At 42.4% G+C, this 12,500-nt stretch overlaps 1 protein-coding gene and 2 long non-coding RNA genes across 3 annotated transcripts in view; 2 read left to right on the top strand and 1 right to left on the bottom strand.

The window, feature by feature from the left end:
• LOC138959364 (uncharacterized) overlaps window positions 1-12,500 on the top strand; it is a 140,205-nt gene that overhangs the window by 13,809 nt on the left and 113,896 nt on the right. The window lies entirely within an intron of this gene.
• The window catches only part of LOC138959365 (uncharacterized), a 63,235-nt gene that overhangs the window by 9,625 nt on the left and 41,110 nt on the right, over window positions 1-12,500 (bottom strand). The gene's annotated exons all lie outside the window — the stretch shown is intronic.
• LOC138959338 (allatostatin-A receptor-like) overlaps window positions 8,031-12,500 on the top strand; it is a 33,981-nt gene continuing 29,511 nt past the window's right edge. The window contains exons 1-2 of the mRNA XM_070330767.1: window positions 8,031-8,226; window positions 9,622-9,853. Of these exons, the coding sequence (XP_070186868.1) occupies window positions 8,053-8,226; window positions 9,622-9,853 (406 nt within the window). The 5' untranslated portion in view covers window positions 8,031-8,052. The remainder of the gene's footprint in view (window positions 8,227-9,621; window positions 9,854-12,500) is intronic.

Here is a 12,500-nt window from a genome sequence, read left to right as displayed (position 1 = left end):
TTTGAGCTCTTGGGGTCATACAACATTTTGCAACATTTGGTGTTTCTTCACTTCATAGCGATCGAGAAAAATCCAAAGGTAATGATTTGTACAGACAGATGAAGACGGGCAACGGACAACGGCTGTACGACCAGGGTGAGTATGTACGCTCACTTTTGCTACACATGCGAGTAGCGGCTATTATCCGTTGTTCACAAAACATTCCTATATAATGTTTGGAAACAATGGTAGGGATAAAAATCAACCGTTTCCAAATGTGCTAAAAAATCAAAAAGACGCGTTCTATAACGGTCAAACGGTCCCTTAACAGACTTGGGCGGGGTCGTCTGACGGTTGGCAGACAGCACAAACACCCTGTGACTGCTCGCAAGGAAAAAATAAATCTGGATGGCAGTATGGCTACAACTACGTCGTTTAGTGTAACCATAACCCCTGAATGTATGAACAGCAGAAAAGGCTGTCTTTGACGTCACTGTATAATAAGAAGCACCAAGGGGATTTTTTGGAACTTTCTCTTGGTTGGAGACAAACATGTCCGCAATGCATTCGTGCATCAAGCTATCCATGCAGTCGTTTATTGTTGATTCTTTAGCTCCTCTATGGCAGGGGGGTTTTCACTTTGTTTTCCTTCAATTTCACTATGGGAGTTGTTCTTAAACATACGTTTGTTAAGAAAATTTTGGCTGATTGTAAAACAGCTGTAATATACGGCAGTCCAGGCTGTCCTTCAACTGTAAAAATGAAATAATGCTCTTTAAAGTATCATTTACAACAGTGGTGGCTGTTTTCACAAGTATGCTACAAAAAACACGACAATACATAATACATAAGGAAAAGCCCTATGTTTGGTCAGTTGGTGAGATAGGTAAATGTTATTTTTGTGTGACAGTTCTGATGGTTTTCAAAGGGCTAATTCTTTGCTTTACGACATATGCCCAAACGCTTTAGCAACTCAAGTGCACACGACAACCATCTAAATAGACTACATGTTCGCAGAAAACACAATACTGAATATAGAGGGAAAAATAACGGCTCTTTTTAAAAGCACTTTTAGTAGTGAAGTACTTTTAGGATTGTTTGGAATTTTTTACCAGCAGACACCCTTTCACTGCTGAGTGTCTTAGTATTGTAAGATGTGTGATTTGAATTTTGGTTTAAAGGTGCCTTTGGTTTGAACACCCCTACCCCTACGAGGCAGAAATACAAAGAAATAGAAGGAAATTGAGCCTATTTGGAACCAGACTTTAGTATGTTCCCATGGGGGGATTCACGGTGCGAATGACACTGCGTCAGCTTGTTCATTTATCTTTAGTATTTTCTTCAACTTTAACTTTTAGGACCATGTATGAGGTTGTGGCAAGCTAAATACACAACACGACGACGTCTCGGAATAATAGTAAGGATTATATAGGGAAAAACAACAGTGTCAGTTAATGTCCGTTTTGAAGGTGTTAGTGGTTGGGGATTTTGAAAAGCATCAGACATCAGGCAGATACAATCCTTTCTGCGTGTTCTGGTGCAGAAAGAGTTTTCAGTTTATACATTGGGGTGACCAGTAGATACCGTTTTACAACCATAGCCCCAAACGACATTTACAGAGCCCAAAGAAGGATTAGGGTCAATTTCAAAGCCACTTTTCCATATGAAGCGCCAACTTTATATGAAAATGTGTTTAATAAACATCAAAGGACTGAGGTTGAACTTTCTGATAAGGGACATTTTAAACCTAGTCATTGTCACTTCAACGTTGTTCTCTTATTTGCTTGGATTTCGAGGAGCTAATGACCCAGCTTGAACACTGGCTGAGATTTGAATAAAAATAAAAAAAATTCTGTGCACCACACCGGGCTGACACGTGTGGGACGATCGAGGTCACTGGGCATGGACATGATTCACGGATTTTTTTTTCTTTTTCCACGGACTCCGCTTATTCAGTTAACGCTCGTTTTCATATGGAAATACCACGCGATTCCACGGATGAATCAGAGGCGTAACTTATATATCCCGTGACGCATCAAAGCGAATTTTTGTTTTGAAATGTCTTTACAACGTACAGATAATTTATAACGACATAATTGTCATCACAAGAAAGGTACTACACATACTTTGTTTGTCGTCTGCTACAAATCTAGTCTTGTTAGCTGACACGGAAGGAAAAGAGCTTCAACCGGAATAAATGCTCAATCCACTGAACATTGTTTTGTTTTCTTTCACTTTTTGGTTAGCATTGAAACGGCAACCCAAAAGAGTGTTTAAGATGTTTCAACACAGGGGTTTAGGCCACAAAAAAAATAGTCTGTTTACGGTAACATAGACCAAAAAAATAGGGTCGGTAGGTCGGGATATATTTTTTTTTCCCAAAAAAATCATATTTGTACGTTATTTTGCCAAAAAAACCAAAAATACATATATGTACTTTTTTTTTCTTCTCCCAAATGCCAAAAAAAAGTCTAGGGTCGCGCGAAAAAAATAGGGTCGGTCGGGTTACCGTAAACAGACTATTTTTTTTGGTGGCCTTATAGCTACTACTTTCGAGTTGCTTGTTCCGCAGTCTAAAATGACACCGCAAGCGAAAATAATTGTCGCGCATACTGTCATAAAAAGACGAGTCATGACAAAGTTACACGCAAAACGAAAGAGACTCTGACGTCATTTGTTTTTGGTTCGGTGGGTTCCGTCTTACAAATGGCTGCTCCATGGGTCAGACTTGACGAGGCCGCGTGAGTACCCAAAACGTCTTTGTTCTCTGTTGGCATTGGCTGTGAAATAATTAGTCTTGTGTCTCAGTCGTGTAGGTACAGAGTTTGCTTCTGCAATCGTTGTGTTCGTGTTGATGACGGCTTCGTGAGACAATCAGCGAATCTATCGTGTGGAAGAGATTTCTGTACAAAACACCGACAACAGGAGGCATTGATGCGTTTGCAGTTTTCTGAAGACTGAAATAAACTGCATGTGGTTAATTTCATCCGTTTAATGCTTGTCGAAACGAACCGTAAAGTTTTAGAATAAAAGATTCCACGCATTGCTTGGCCATCTAATCACAGATGAAGTCGCAGTTTGTAGGTTGAATACACCAGTTAACAGTTCCGCGGCCATTTTAGATCTCGCACATGCGCACTTCTTTTATCGCGAGCAGATTCGACTTATTTCCTTTTCCGGGTGATGCGCATATCGTTTTTCGGCATGTTTATGTCTTTTTCCTTTTCCGGTTGATTTCACCGCACGCGCAGATCGTGTTATTCGCCCACGTTTCTACGCAAGGGACACTACTCCGGCGCACTACTCCACCCGTTGAAAGGGGGAAACATTTTCTTCAGTACAAGTAGTCTTTATGAATAAACAATTAACAAGAAGGACGTTGTAAATTCATTCAATGCAGATAAAATAAGAAATATGTTTGACGAACTTGTTCTGTTCTTATTCACATGACAAAATATGTGAAGATCGAGAGATGTTATTAAAAAACCGTGTTCCAGGCAACTCGCAAACAGATAACCGCTGTGTATTTGACCACAACCCAACGCAAAGGAAACATGACACACTACTATTTGGCATACCTTTTTGCATTCATTGAACTTTCCCCAATAAATTCGGCTCACATCAGTCGTACTAAAAGTTTGTCAAAACACAACACACAGGCGATAACAAATGCCCACCTGAATGGTGGTTCGCAACCACACACTAACGACCGTCGAGGAACGCAATGAAATTTGCAATCTTCCGACCACCATTTTTTAAGTCGGTTACTCCCATTACTGCAACCAATAACCCAGCATGTTGACGCCATCGCTAATTTGGATGTAACGTGAGGTTTTTGTTATAACGTAGAGGAAAACACACCGTCCCGTTCAATTGCTTCCATCACGTTGAGCAGACGATGCAGCGGTTGCTCGTCGAAATTTCTCGTCCAACCAGAATCGCTTTGGGTATCACGTGAGTTTTCCTTCTTTGTACCATGTAAGTGCTGAAACTGTTAACTGGTGTATACCATCCTGAACTCGGGTCAAAAATGAGTTGCTTCCCTTTGGGTCTCATTCCATCCCTGACAGGATGCCTTGGTTTTCCTCCTCTGGAGAGGAAATCTATTTTTTTTTACATATTTAGATCTTTTCGTAATGTGTTATGGATATAAGTAGATTCGCGATCGTCGATAATGATTTTTCATGGTGTTGTGTAATTTTTAAATTACAAAGGAATTGATATGTAAGACAGTTTCAAGCGAGCTATCTTTCGCGGATGTATTATACTGTGCAAACAACTCTAAAGTGTCACGTGATTGAGAGTGATGCAGCCATATATCACGGTCTCCTTCCGACAGCAGTCTCAAAATGTCGACTTGTTTTGACCTTAGAACGATATCTTTATAATATTATAACTGTGAAGAACAGAACGGAGATCACTGTCGAAGTCGGCCAATCTGCAATCATTTTTGTCTCGCGAACACTGATCTCAAATTTAGATCAGTGCTCGCGAAAAACATATGGGAGATAACTCTGTATTCTTGTTTTGATAGATTCGCGCAATAATTTAGCATGCTGTCAGAGAGAAACTGGCGATAGCCGTGGAGCGATGATTATCAGAATGAGGTTAATACATGCACGTGTTTTGCATGAATCTCTCGTGGCTATTTTCAATAAATGTGTGTGTGTGTTCGCATTTACATACGGGCTTATGTGCGTTGACAGGTTAATAAGTTAGCGTTAAAGTTAATTGTTTTTTCTGTTTTCAACGTCCTTTGAACCGATGCGTTTGTTCTGAATCGACGTAAGTTAGTTTCCTTTCTCAGTTAATAGGGTTGTCTCCATATTTGAAAACAATTTACATAAAGGTCTATCATTGTAAAAAGAAGTTTCATGAAAAGTACATGTCTTTTTTTTAACTTGTTGATTCAAATATCATTAAAACGATGTGTTCATGGAAATAAACGCCAAAAAATCACACAATTTTTGTACAATTTTCTTTCAAAAGTTAAACACGTCCCGGATGTGCTTGCAGGAATGTTACATAAGGTGTTCTCCAGACATCTGAATTTATTTAGTGACAGGGTTCAGTCCACTTGGATAGACTGTTTGCAGTTTTCGGATCCAAAACTGTTCCGTCGCGTGCCTGTGTGCAGGGTTGTTGGTGTACACCTGTTCGATTGGCAAACACCGCATGTCTTGCAGTGAATGTCCAGGTAAACTGAAGTGCATTGTCACATGTGTACCGACGTTCATTTGGACGTGTGACCTAGTATGCAAGTAGAAGCGGGTTTTGAGACTGTTTGTAGTTTTCCCGATATACTGTGCATGGTCACACTCGTGGCAGTACAGCATGTAGGTAACAAGGGCGGATCCAGGATCTTAAGGAAGGGGGGGAAGGGGGGGGGGGCCCGAACATGCTAGGGGGGCCCGGGGGCATGTCCCCCCTGAATTTAGTTTTTTCAAAGAAGCAAAATGCTGCAATCTAGGGCCACCAGTCCTGAGCTCAGAAACTGTCATTTTATCATCTCTCTCTCTCTCTCTCTCTCTCTCTCTCTCTCTCTCTCTCTCTCTCTTTTTTTTTTCCTGAAGGGGGTGGGGCCCGCGCAGGAGTATCCGAAATCAACGCTCACAAGTTTCGGTACGCACCAAACCAAACGACAAGAAACTGTCCTCTCTGTACAGCTGATAAAGAAGATGAACACCATGTTGTATTTTTATGTCCTTTTTATCAAGACCTTCGAGCAAAGTATTTGAAAATCTCGAACTCTAAGACGCTGCAACAACAACCTGAGTATTTCTGTGGCAGTAATGAGGATAATGTGATGAACAGCTTCAGCAGATGTGTGTTCTTCATGTTACAGAAGAGACGAACCCTTATAAATCAGGTTCAGTGACATGTCATCAGGCAGGGTCTTAATGTATTTGTTGAATTTTAAGCGTGACTATAATTTATAACTGTGCAAATACTATTGCTGTTATTTTAACCACTATTGGAAGGGGCTGTGGCCTTAGACAATTAAAGATTTGTTTTTGTTCTTGTTCTTGTTCTTGTTTTTGTTCTCTCTCTCTCTCTTTTTTTTCCTGAAGGGGGGGGGGGGGGGCTCGGGCCCCTCCGCCACCCCCCCCCCCCCCCCCCTAAATCCGCCACTGGGTAATGTTGGACGAGGTGCAAGACATGCGGTGTCTGATCTCGAAGTGTTCTCCTGTGCTGCCACTGGTGAAGCTCTGTGTCCCCTTCAAGTGTTCCTCGCATTACTTGCCACATTTATCAACACCCGAGTCTTTGTCTGCGGTAAGGGCCGGGGGAGGACAGTTGGTATGATCATATGCTTGAGGCTTTTGGTGATTCTTCCTCCCACCACGGGCAGTTCAGGTACTGCTTTCTTCCTTCGTGTACTTGAGTGCAGTACTTCCTGATGTTCTTTTAACCATTCCCGCAGAGGAGGATTTGGTAGGGTTGTGTGTGATAACAAAGGAAACTCTGTTGGTGGTAGACCTCTCTTTGTATGTCAGGGCCTCTGATCGGGGTGTTGCTCCTGCCCTTTCTTTGGCTTTCTCCGTCCTTTTCTTGTTGTACCCGCGTTGTAAAAAGTCTTACTCCAGCTGATGACATTGCTGTTCGAAATCCTTTTTGGAGCATATGCGTCGTGCCCTCAACATCTGACTGTCAATATATATATGATACATGATTATGATCTGAGATATATCATACATGTCGTATGCATTTAGCCGGAGCGCCTACTTTCCTTTGTATATCAGATTTGTATTGGTCAGCAGAGTGCATCCAAAACGTGTAACTTGTTGCACACAGACCAATATTCCATGTACTCGTTTGCAAAAAGGCAAGGCGTTAAAGGCACAGTAAGCCTCCCGTAAACCATCACAGAGCTCCCCGAGCGTCTAAATACAGTACAAGCATACTTCCATTTGAACGCTCACCGAACGGGAACATCCTGGCTGCTTTCTGTCGAGCGTGAGACATTTTCCAAGAATTTATTTTCGTAGACTTGTTCCGTTAACAACAACGGCGCCTCGTTTTTGCGCTAGACCTAACTTTTAAAATCTAAATAATAAATTGACAGCTTGTTACACAAACATTCTTTAATCATAAAAGAATTCGTTTTTCATCAAGACAAGATCAGAACAATTCGAAGTTGTGAAAGTTTAAAAAAAGAAAAGCCCGGAAGCAGGGTCACGCAAGGGTCGTAGCAGACGACGGCCGGTTTATCAGTGCAAATCGCCGTTCCTCTCAACAGTCACAAGCCATCGCTAGAGTTCTTGTGAACCACAGCCGTTGTTTCGTGCATAAAAAAACGTGCTATTGTAGATAAGCTCACGTCGAGTCGCATTCAAATGACTAACTATGACGACTGCATTGTGAAAAGGGAAAACTGGATCACACGGGTTCACGATGGCTCAGGGGTAAGATAAACCACGCAAAAATAAATTCTTTGAAAATTGTTCGCTCTTTACGGAGGGCACCTAGGATGTTCTCAATTGGTGAGTGTTTAAATGAAAGGGTGTTTGTACTGTGTGTAAAAGCCTGACCGTATCTGTGATGGTTTACGGGAGGCTTACTCTGCCTTTAAGTTGAACAGTTTTAAGACAACGCTCGTTTTGGAATCCAACAAAAGCACACTGGTCGAAATAAATAGACGAAATCCGGAAATAACTCAGTCGGGTTTTTATTGGTTATGGAAGAGTTGCTTTTCCTTGTTTTAACATGCTTTTTAGACACACTGAGGCAGGCTACACGTGAAAAAAGCAAGAGCAAGTCTTCCACAACCCATGACAACGTGACACAGTTGTTTCCGAACATCGTCTATTGAGGAATAACATGTGATGTTGTCGGGTGACGATTTTTGGACTTGATGTCGACGAAGATGATTATGATGATGATTTATTTATTCATTTATGCTTATATGGGAGATTTATATAGCGCTTGACGTTCTCTAAGCGCTTTACGATTAATTTCTGCCGTGTGAGATGGAATTTTTTACACAATATATCACGCATTCACATCGGCCAGTAAATCTGATGATGATGATCTCTTTTTTTTTAGAACGTGACCACCATTGGCAGCGTTACAATGACTATGCCAACAACGACGATGGCAGGAGGAGGAGGAGGAGGAGGGGGAGGAGGAAAGCAGTGTGTACCCGGCGATCCATCCGAGACGGTGACCTTCCCACCCGAACTGCTGGCCAACATAGACTCTTTCTTCCCGATCCGGGTCATCCACCGGGAGGAAGTGGCGTTTAAGGTAAAAATAACAAGTCGCGTAAGGCGAAAATACAACATTTAGTCAAGTAGCTGTCGAACTCACAGAATGAAACTGAACGCAATGCAATTTTTCATCAAGACCGTATACTCGTAGCATCGTCAGTCCACCGCTCATGCTCATGGCAAAGGCAGTGAAATTGACAAGAAGAGCGGTTTAGTAGTTGCGCTGAGAAGGATAGCACGCTTTTCTGTACCTCACTTCGTTTTAACTTTCTGAGCGTGTTTTTAATCCAAACATATCATATCTATATGTTTTTGGAATCAGGAACCGACAAGGAATAAGATGAAAGTGTTTTTAAATTGATTTCGAAAATTTAATTTTGATAATAATTTTTATATTTTTAATTTTCAGAGCTTGTTTTTAATCCGAATATAACATATTTATATGTTTTTGGAATCAGAAAATGATGGAGAATAAGATAAACATAAATTTGGATCGTTTTATAAAAAATTTTTTTTTTTACAATTTTCAGATATTTAATGACCAAAGTCATCAATTAATTTTTAAGCCACCAAGCTGAAATGCAATACCGAAGTCCGGGCTTCGTCGAAGATTACTTGACCAAAATTTCAACCAATTTGGTTGAAAAATGAGAGCGTGACAGTGCCGCCTCAACTTTCACGAAAAGCCGGATATGACGTCATCAAAGACATTTATCGAAAAAATGAAAAAAACGTCCGGGGATATCATACCCAGGAACTCTCATGTCAAATTTCATAACGATCGATACAGTAGTTTAGTCTGAATCGCTCTACACACACACACACAGACACACACACACGCACATACACCACGACCCTCGTCTCGATTCCCCCCTCTACGTTAAAACATTTAGTCAAAACTTGACTAAATGTAAAAAGACACGCTGTATATCACTGAATACAATTACAGGTTGGTTGTGTGTATGTGTGTGTGTGTGTGTGTGTGTGTGTGTGTGTGTGTGTGTGCGTGCCTACGTGCGGGCGTTCGTGAGCGTGTGTGTGTGTGTGCGTGTGTGCGTGCGTGCGTGCGTGCGTGCGTGCATGCGTGCGTGTGTATGTGTGTGTGTGTGTGTTGTTGTTGTTGTTTCTTTAATTGCCCTTTCCTTATTGTTTATGTATCTTGATCATATCTACGGGTGCGTTCGTGCGTGCGTGCGTGCGTGCGTGCGTGCGTGCGTGCGTGCGCGCGTGCGCGCGCGTCTGTGTGTGTGTGTGTGTGGTGCGTGCGTGCGAGTGCGTGTGTGTGTGTGTGTGTGTGTGTGTGTGTGTGTGTGTGTGTGTGTGTGTGTGCCTACGTGTGTGTGCGTGCGTAGGTGCACTCGATGAGTGAGTGTTCTTGTTTCTTTGACCGGACTTTCCTTATTGTTTAAATACATCTCGTTCATATCTACAGGTGACGTTTTACGTGTTGGCCATGTTACTGGACGTGATCGGCAACTCGCTGGTCATCTTTATCGTGGCGGCCAGCAAGAAGATGCGCACTCCGACCAACGTGCTGCTGGTCAACCTGGCCGTGGCTGACCTGCTGATCGGGGTGGTGTGCATGTGGGTGCACCTGGGGGACAGCATCACTCAGGATTGGCCGTTCGGCCTGGGCATCTGCAAGGTCAACATGTTTGCCCAAGGTGAGAAATGTCATTCTGTGTGTATTTACGACGTCTTTTTGGGTAAAAGTTGGACCAAAATGTCCCCCCCGCGGGTTAGGGGGAAGAATTTACCCGATGCTCCCCAGCATGTCGTAAGAGGCGACTAACGGATTCTGTTTCTCTTTTTACCATTGTTAAGTGTTTCTTGTATAGAATATAGTCAATTTTTGTAAAGATTTTAGTCAAGCAGTATGTAAGAAATGTTAAGTCCTTTGTACTGGAAACTTGCATTCTCCCAGTAAGGTAATACATTGTACTACGTTGCAAGCCCCTGGAGCAAATTTTTGATTAGTGCTTTTGTGAACAAGAAACAATTGACAAGTGGCTCTATCCCATCTCACCCCCTTTCCCCGTCGCGATATAACCTTCGTGGTTGAAAACGACGTTAAACACCAAATAAAGAAAAGAAAAAGACCAAAATGTAACCACATGTTACTGTGATCAATGACTCCCACTTGTTTGTTCAAGGTGAGAAAGTTCACTCTGTGTGTGTTTACGAGGTCTCGTAGAATATAGGGGAGAGTTACTGATATCGTACCACTTAAGGACAAACAGCTCTATAACGCAACCATTTTATGCTAGGCACTTCAAATTGTCCATAAACACTCATCTCCTGTGCCTTCAACGTTCCGTATATTGTTTTCAATGAAAAAAACGCAAACTTGGTTTCAGTACGGATTTAAAAAAATCATCCAAATGGTACGAATTACAAGACCAGTTCTGTAATGCGTACCTGTCAGTCACTTATAACGTACTAGGGGTACGATATTAGTGACCTTGTGGTACAATATCAATAACTCTTGAAGCAGCGCTGAAGCCCATTCCGTTTGCAATGGCTGCCAGACATTTTTTCATGTCCTCTGATGTCCAGTTCGAGGGGGAAGAAAGCATTTTTCTGAAACAACTTCAGGCTTCAGACTTCTTAATAAGTACTCCTAAATGGATCATTTGGCAATTAATAGGAGGTTGTGTCATCCTGCATATCGTACCAGAAGTCATTGTTATCGTACCACCGGTACTATATCAAGACTCTGGCTGGTACGATATGCGTGACTTCGGTAGGCTGGACAATAAGTAGATCTAGCCTTCTACATGTAAAGCAAAGGCCAATGTTTTGATCCAAATGCAGCCTACACTCAACAAGGTATTAATGTATAGTCAAGTTAATTTGCTCAGTGGTGTAGTCTTTGCATAGTCACACAAATTTATCACTACGAAAATAACATCAAAATGCGAAAAAAGTGAATTTTTCGTTCTTGCTGGTGGTTTTCTCGCTAGCTGCCATGTTGACACCAGAAGAATGCTTCTTTCCTACGGGGTTCTCCCCACACTTCAGCAGGGGCTTCAGGCATTCGTCATTTCGCGGGAATGGGGGTGGTACGATATGGATAACAGGTACGCAATCAGTAACTCTCCCCTAATTGTGGCCATTTTTGCGATTTGGGGCATTGCTGACTGACGCTTCTGATTGGATAAACGGAGGGTAAAAGTTGGACCAAACTATGAACACAGTTTACTGTGCTCCCTGACTCCAACTTTTGGCCGAGTTTCTTTAAATTCCAAGGAAGTATCAGTGATATGGTATAACACAGGTGAAAAGAAATAAGAAATAGTCTTGGGATGTACAATACAACCATTTTGAACACAGTGACAGTTTTCGCAGTTGTCTCATCTGTGTCGAATGTCATATTTTGGTTAAATACTCAAATAATGTCTAATCCTTGCTGTCTGACTGGATACTGTCACTAATGGCCCTGTCACACCATGACGATTTAGCCAGCGTATACCGACGTATTAAAATGTCCATAAAACGCTGGCATACGCTGAACTATCGATGTTTTTTTTCAATTTTGGGCGTATACATAACGTATTTATAACGAGTTGGGCGTATACATAGCGTATTCACAACGAGTTTGACGTACACATACCGTGATAGTAACTTATTTAGAAGATTTCAATAACCTATAGATAACTTATACCAACGAATGCTTAGCGTGTTGCCGGCGTTCACAACTTATGTCCAACGATAGTCTAACGTATGCATACCGTATGCAGCGTATCGCCGACGATCGTTTGTCGTAGCCTATGAAAAGGCTGCCGCTCGACGATTTAAATTATGACTGCACTAGACATGCCGATAAAAACATAGAAGAACGCTGCCAAGAAGTCTCCTGGCCGTGGGCGTGGACGTAAACGCAAGGAGGATCCATCATCACCCACATCCTCACCCTCACGCTCACCCTCTGATGCAGGTTCCAACGCCTCTTGTGCATCTTGGGCATCGTCTCAGCCATCCCTTGCCAAGAGAAAGAGGGCCAAGAAGACACCGTTTTGTCTTGATGTCCAACAAGAGCAGGCCGGTCATGTGCGATTTCCTTCGCGAGAACGCCATCATCTGGGACATAAAGAAGACCGGCTACCGGAGGACGGACAAGAAGACAAAGCTCTGGGAGGATCAAGCCGAGGCCATGGGGAAGACTGTCGAGCATGGTCCTCGTTACGGAGTTCCACCACAAGTTGGTCATACATGCCTTCTCCTGGGTTTATTGGCACGCACCTGGTACAGTGTCAAATCGATGAGGTCATGCTGATGTTGGAGGACAGCTAGTTTGCATTCTCGTCTCAG

Source organism: Littorina saxatilis, linkage group LG2 (genome assembly GCF_037325665.1).
Source record: "Littorina saxatilis isolate snail1 linkage group LG2, US_GU_Lsax_2.0, whole genome shotgun sequence".
Classification (NCBI taxonomy): domain Eukaryota; kingdom Metazoa; phylum Mollusca; class Gastropoda; order Littorinimorpha; family Littorinidae; genus Littorina; species Littorina saxatilis.
This window is presented reverse-complemented; position numbering and strand designations above follow the sequence as displayed.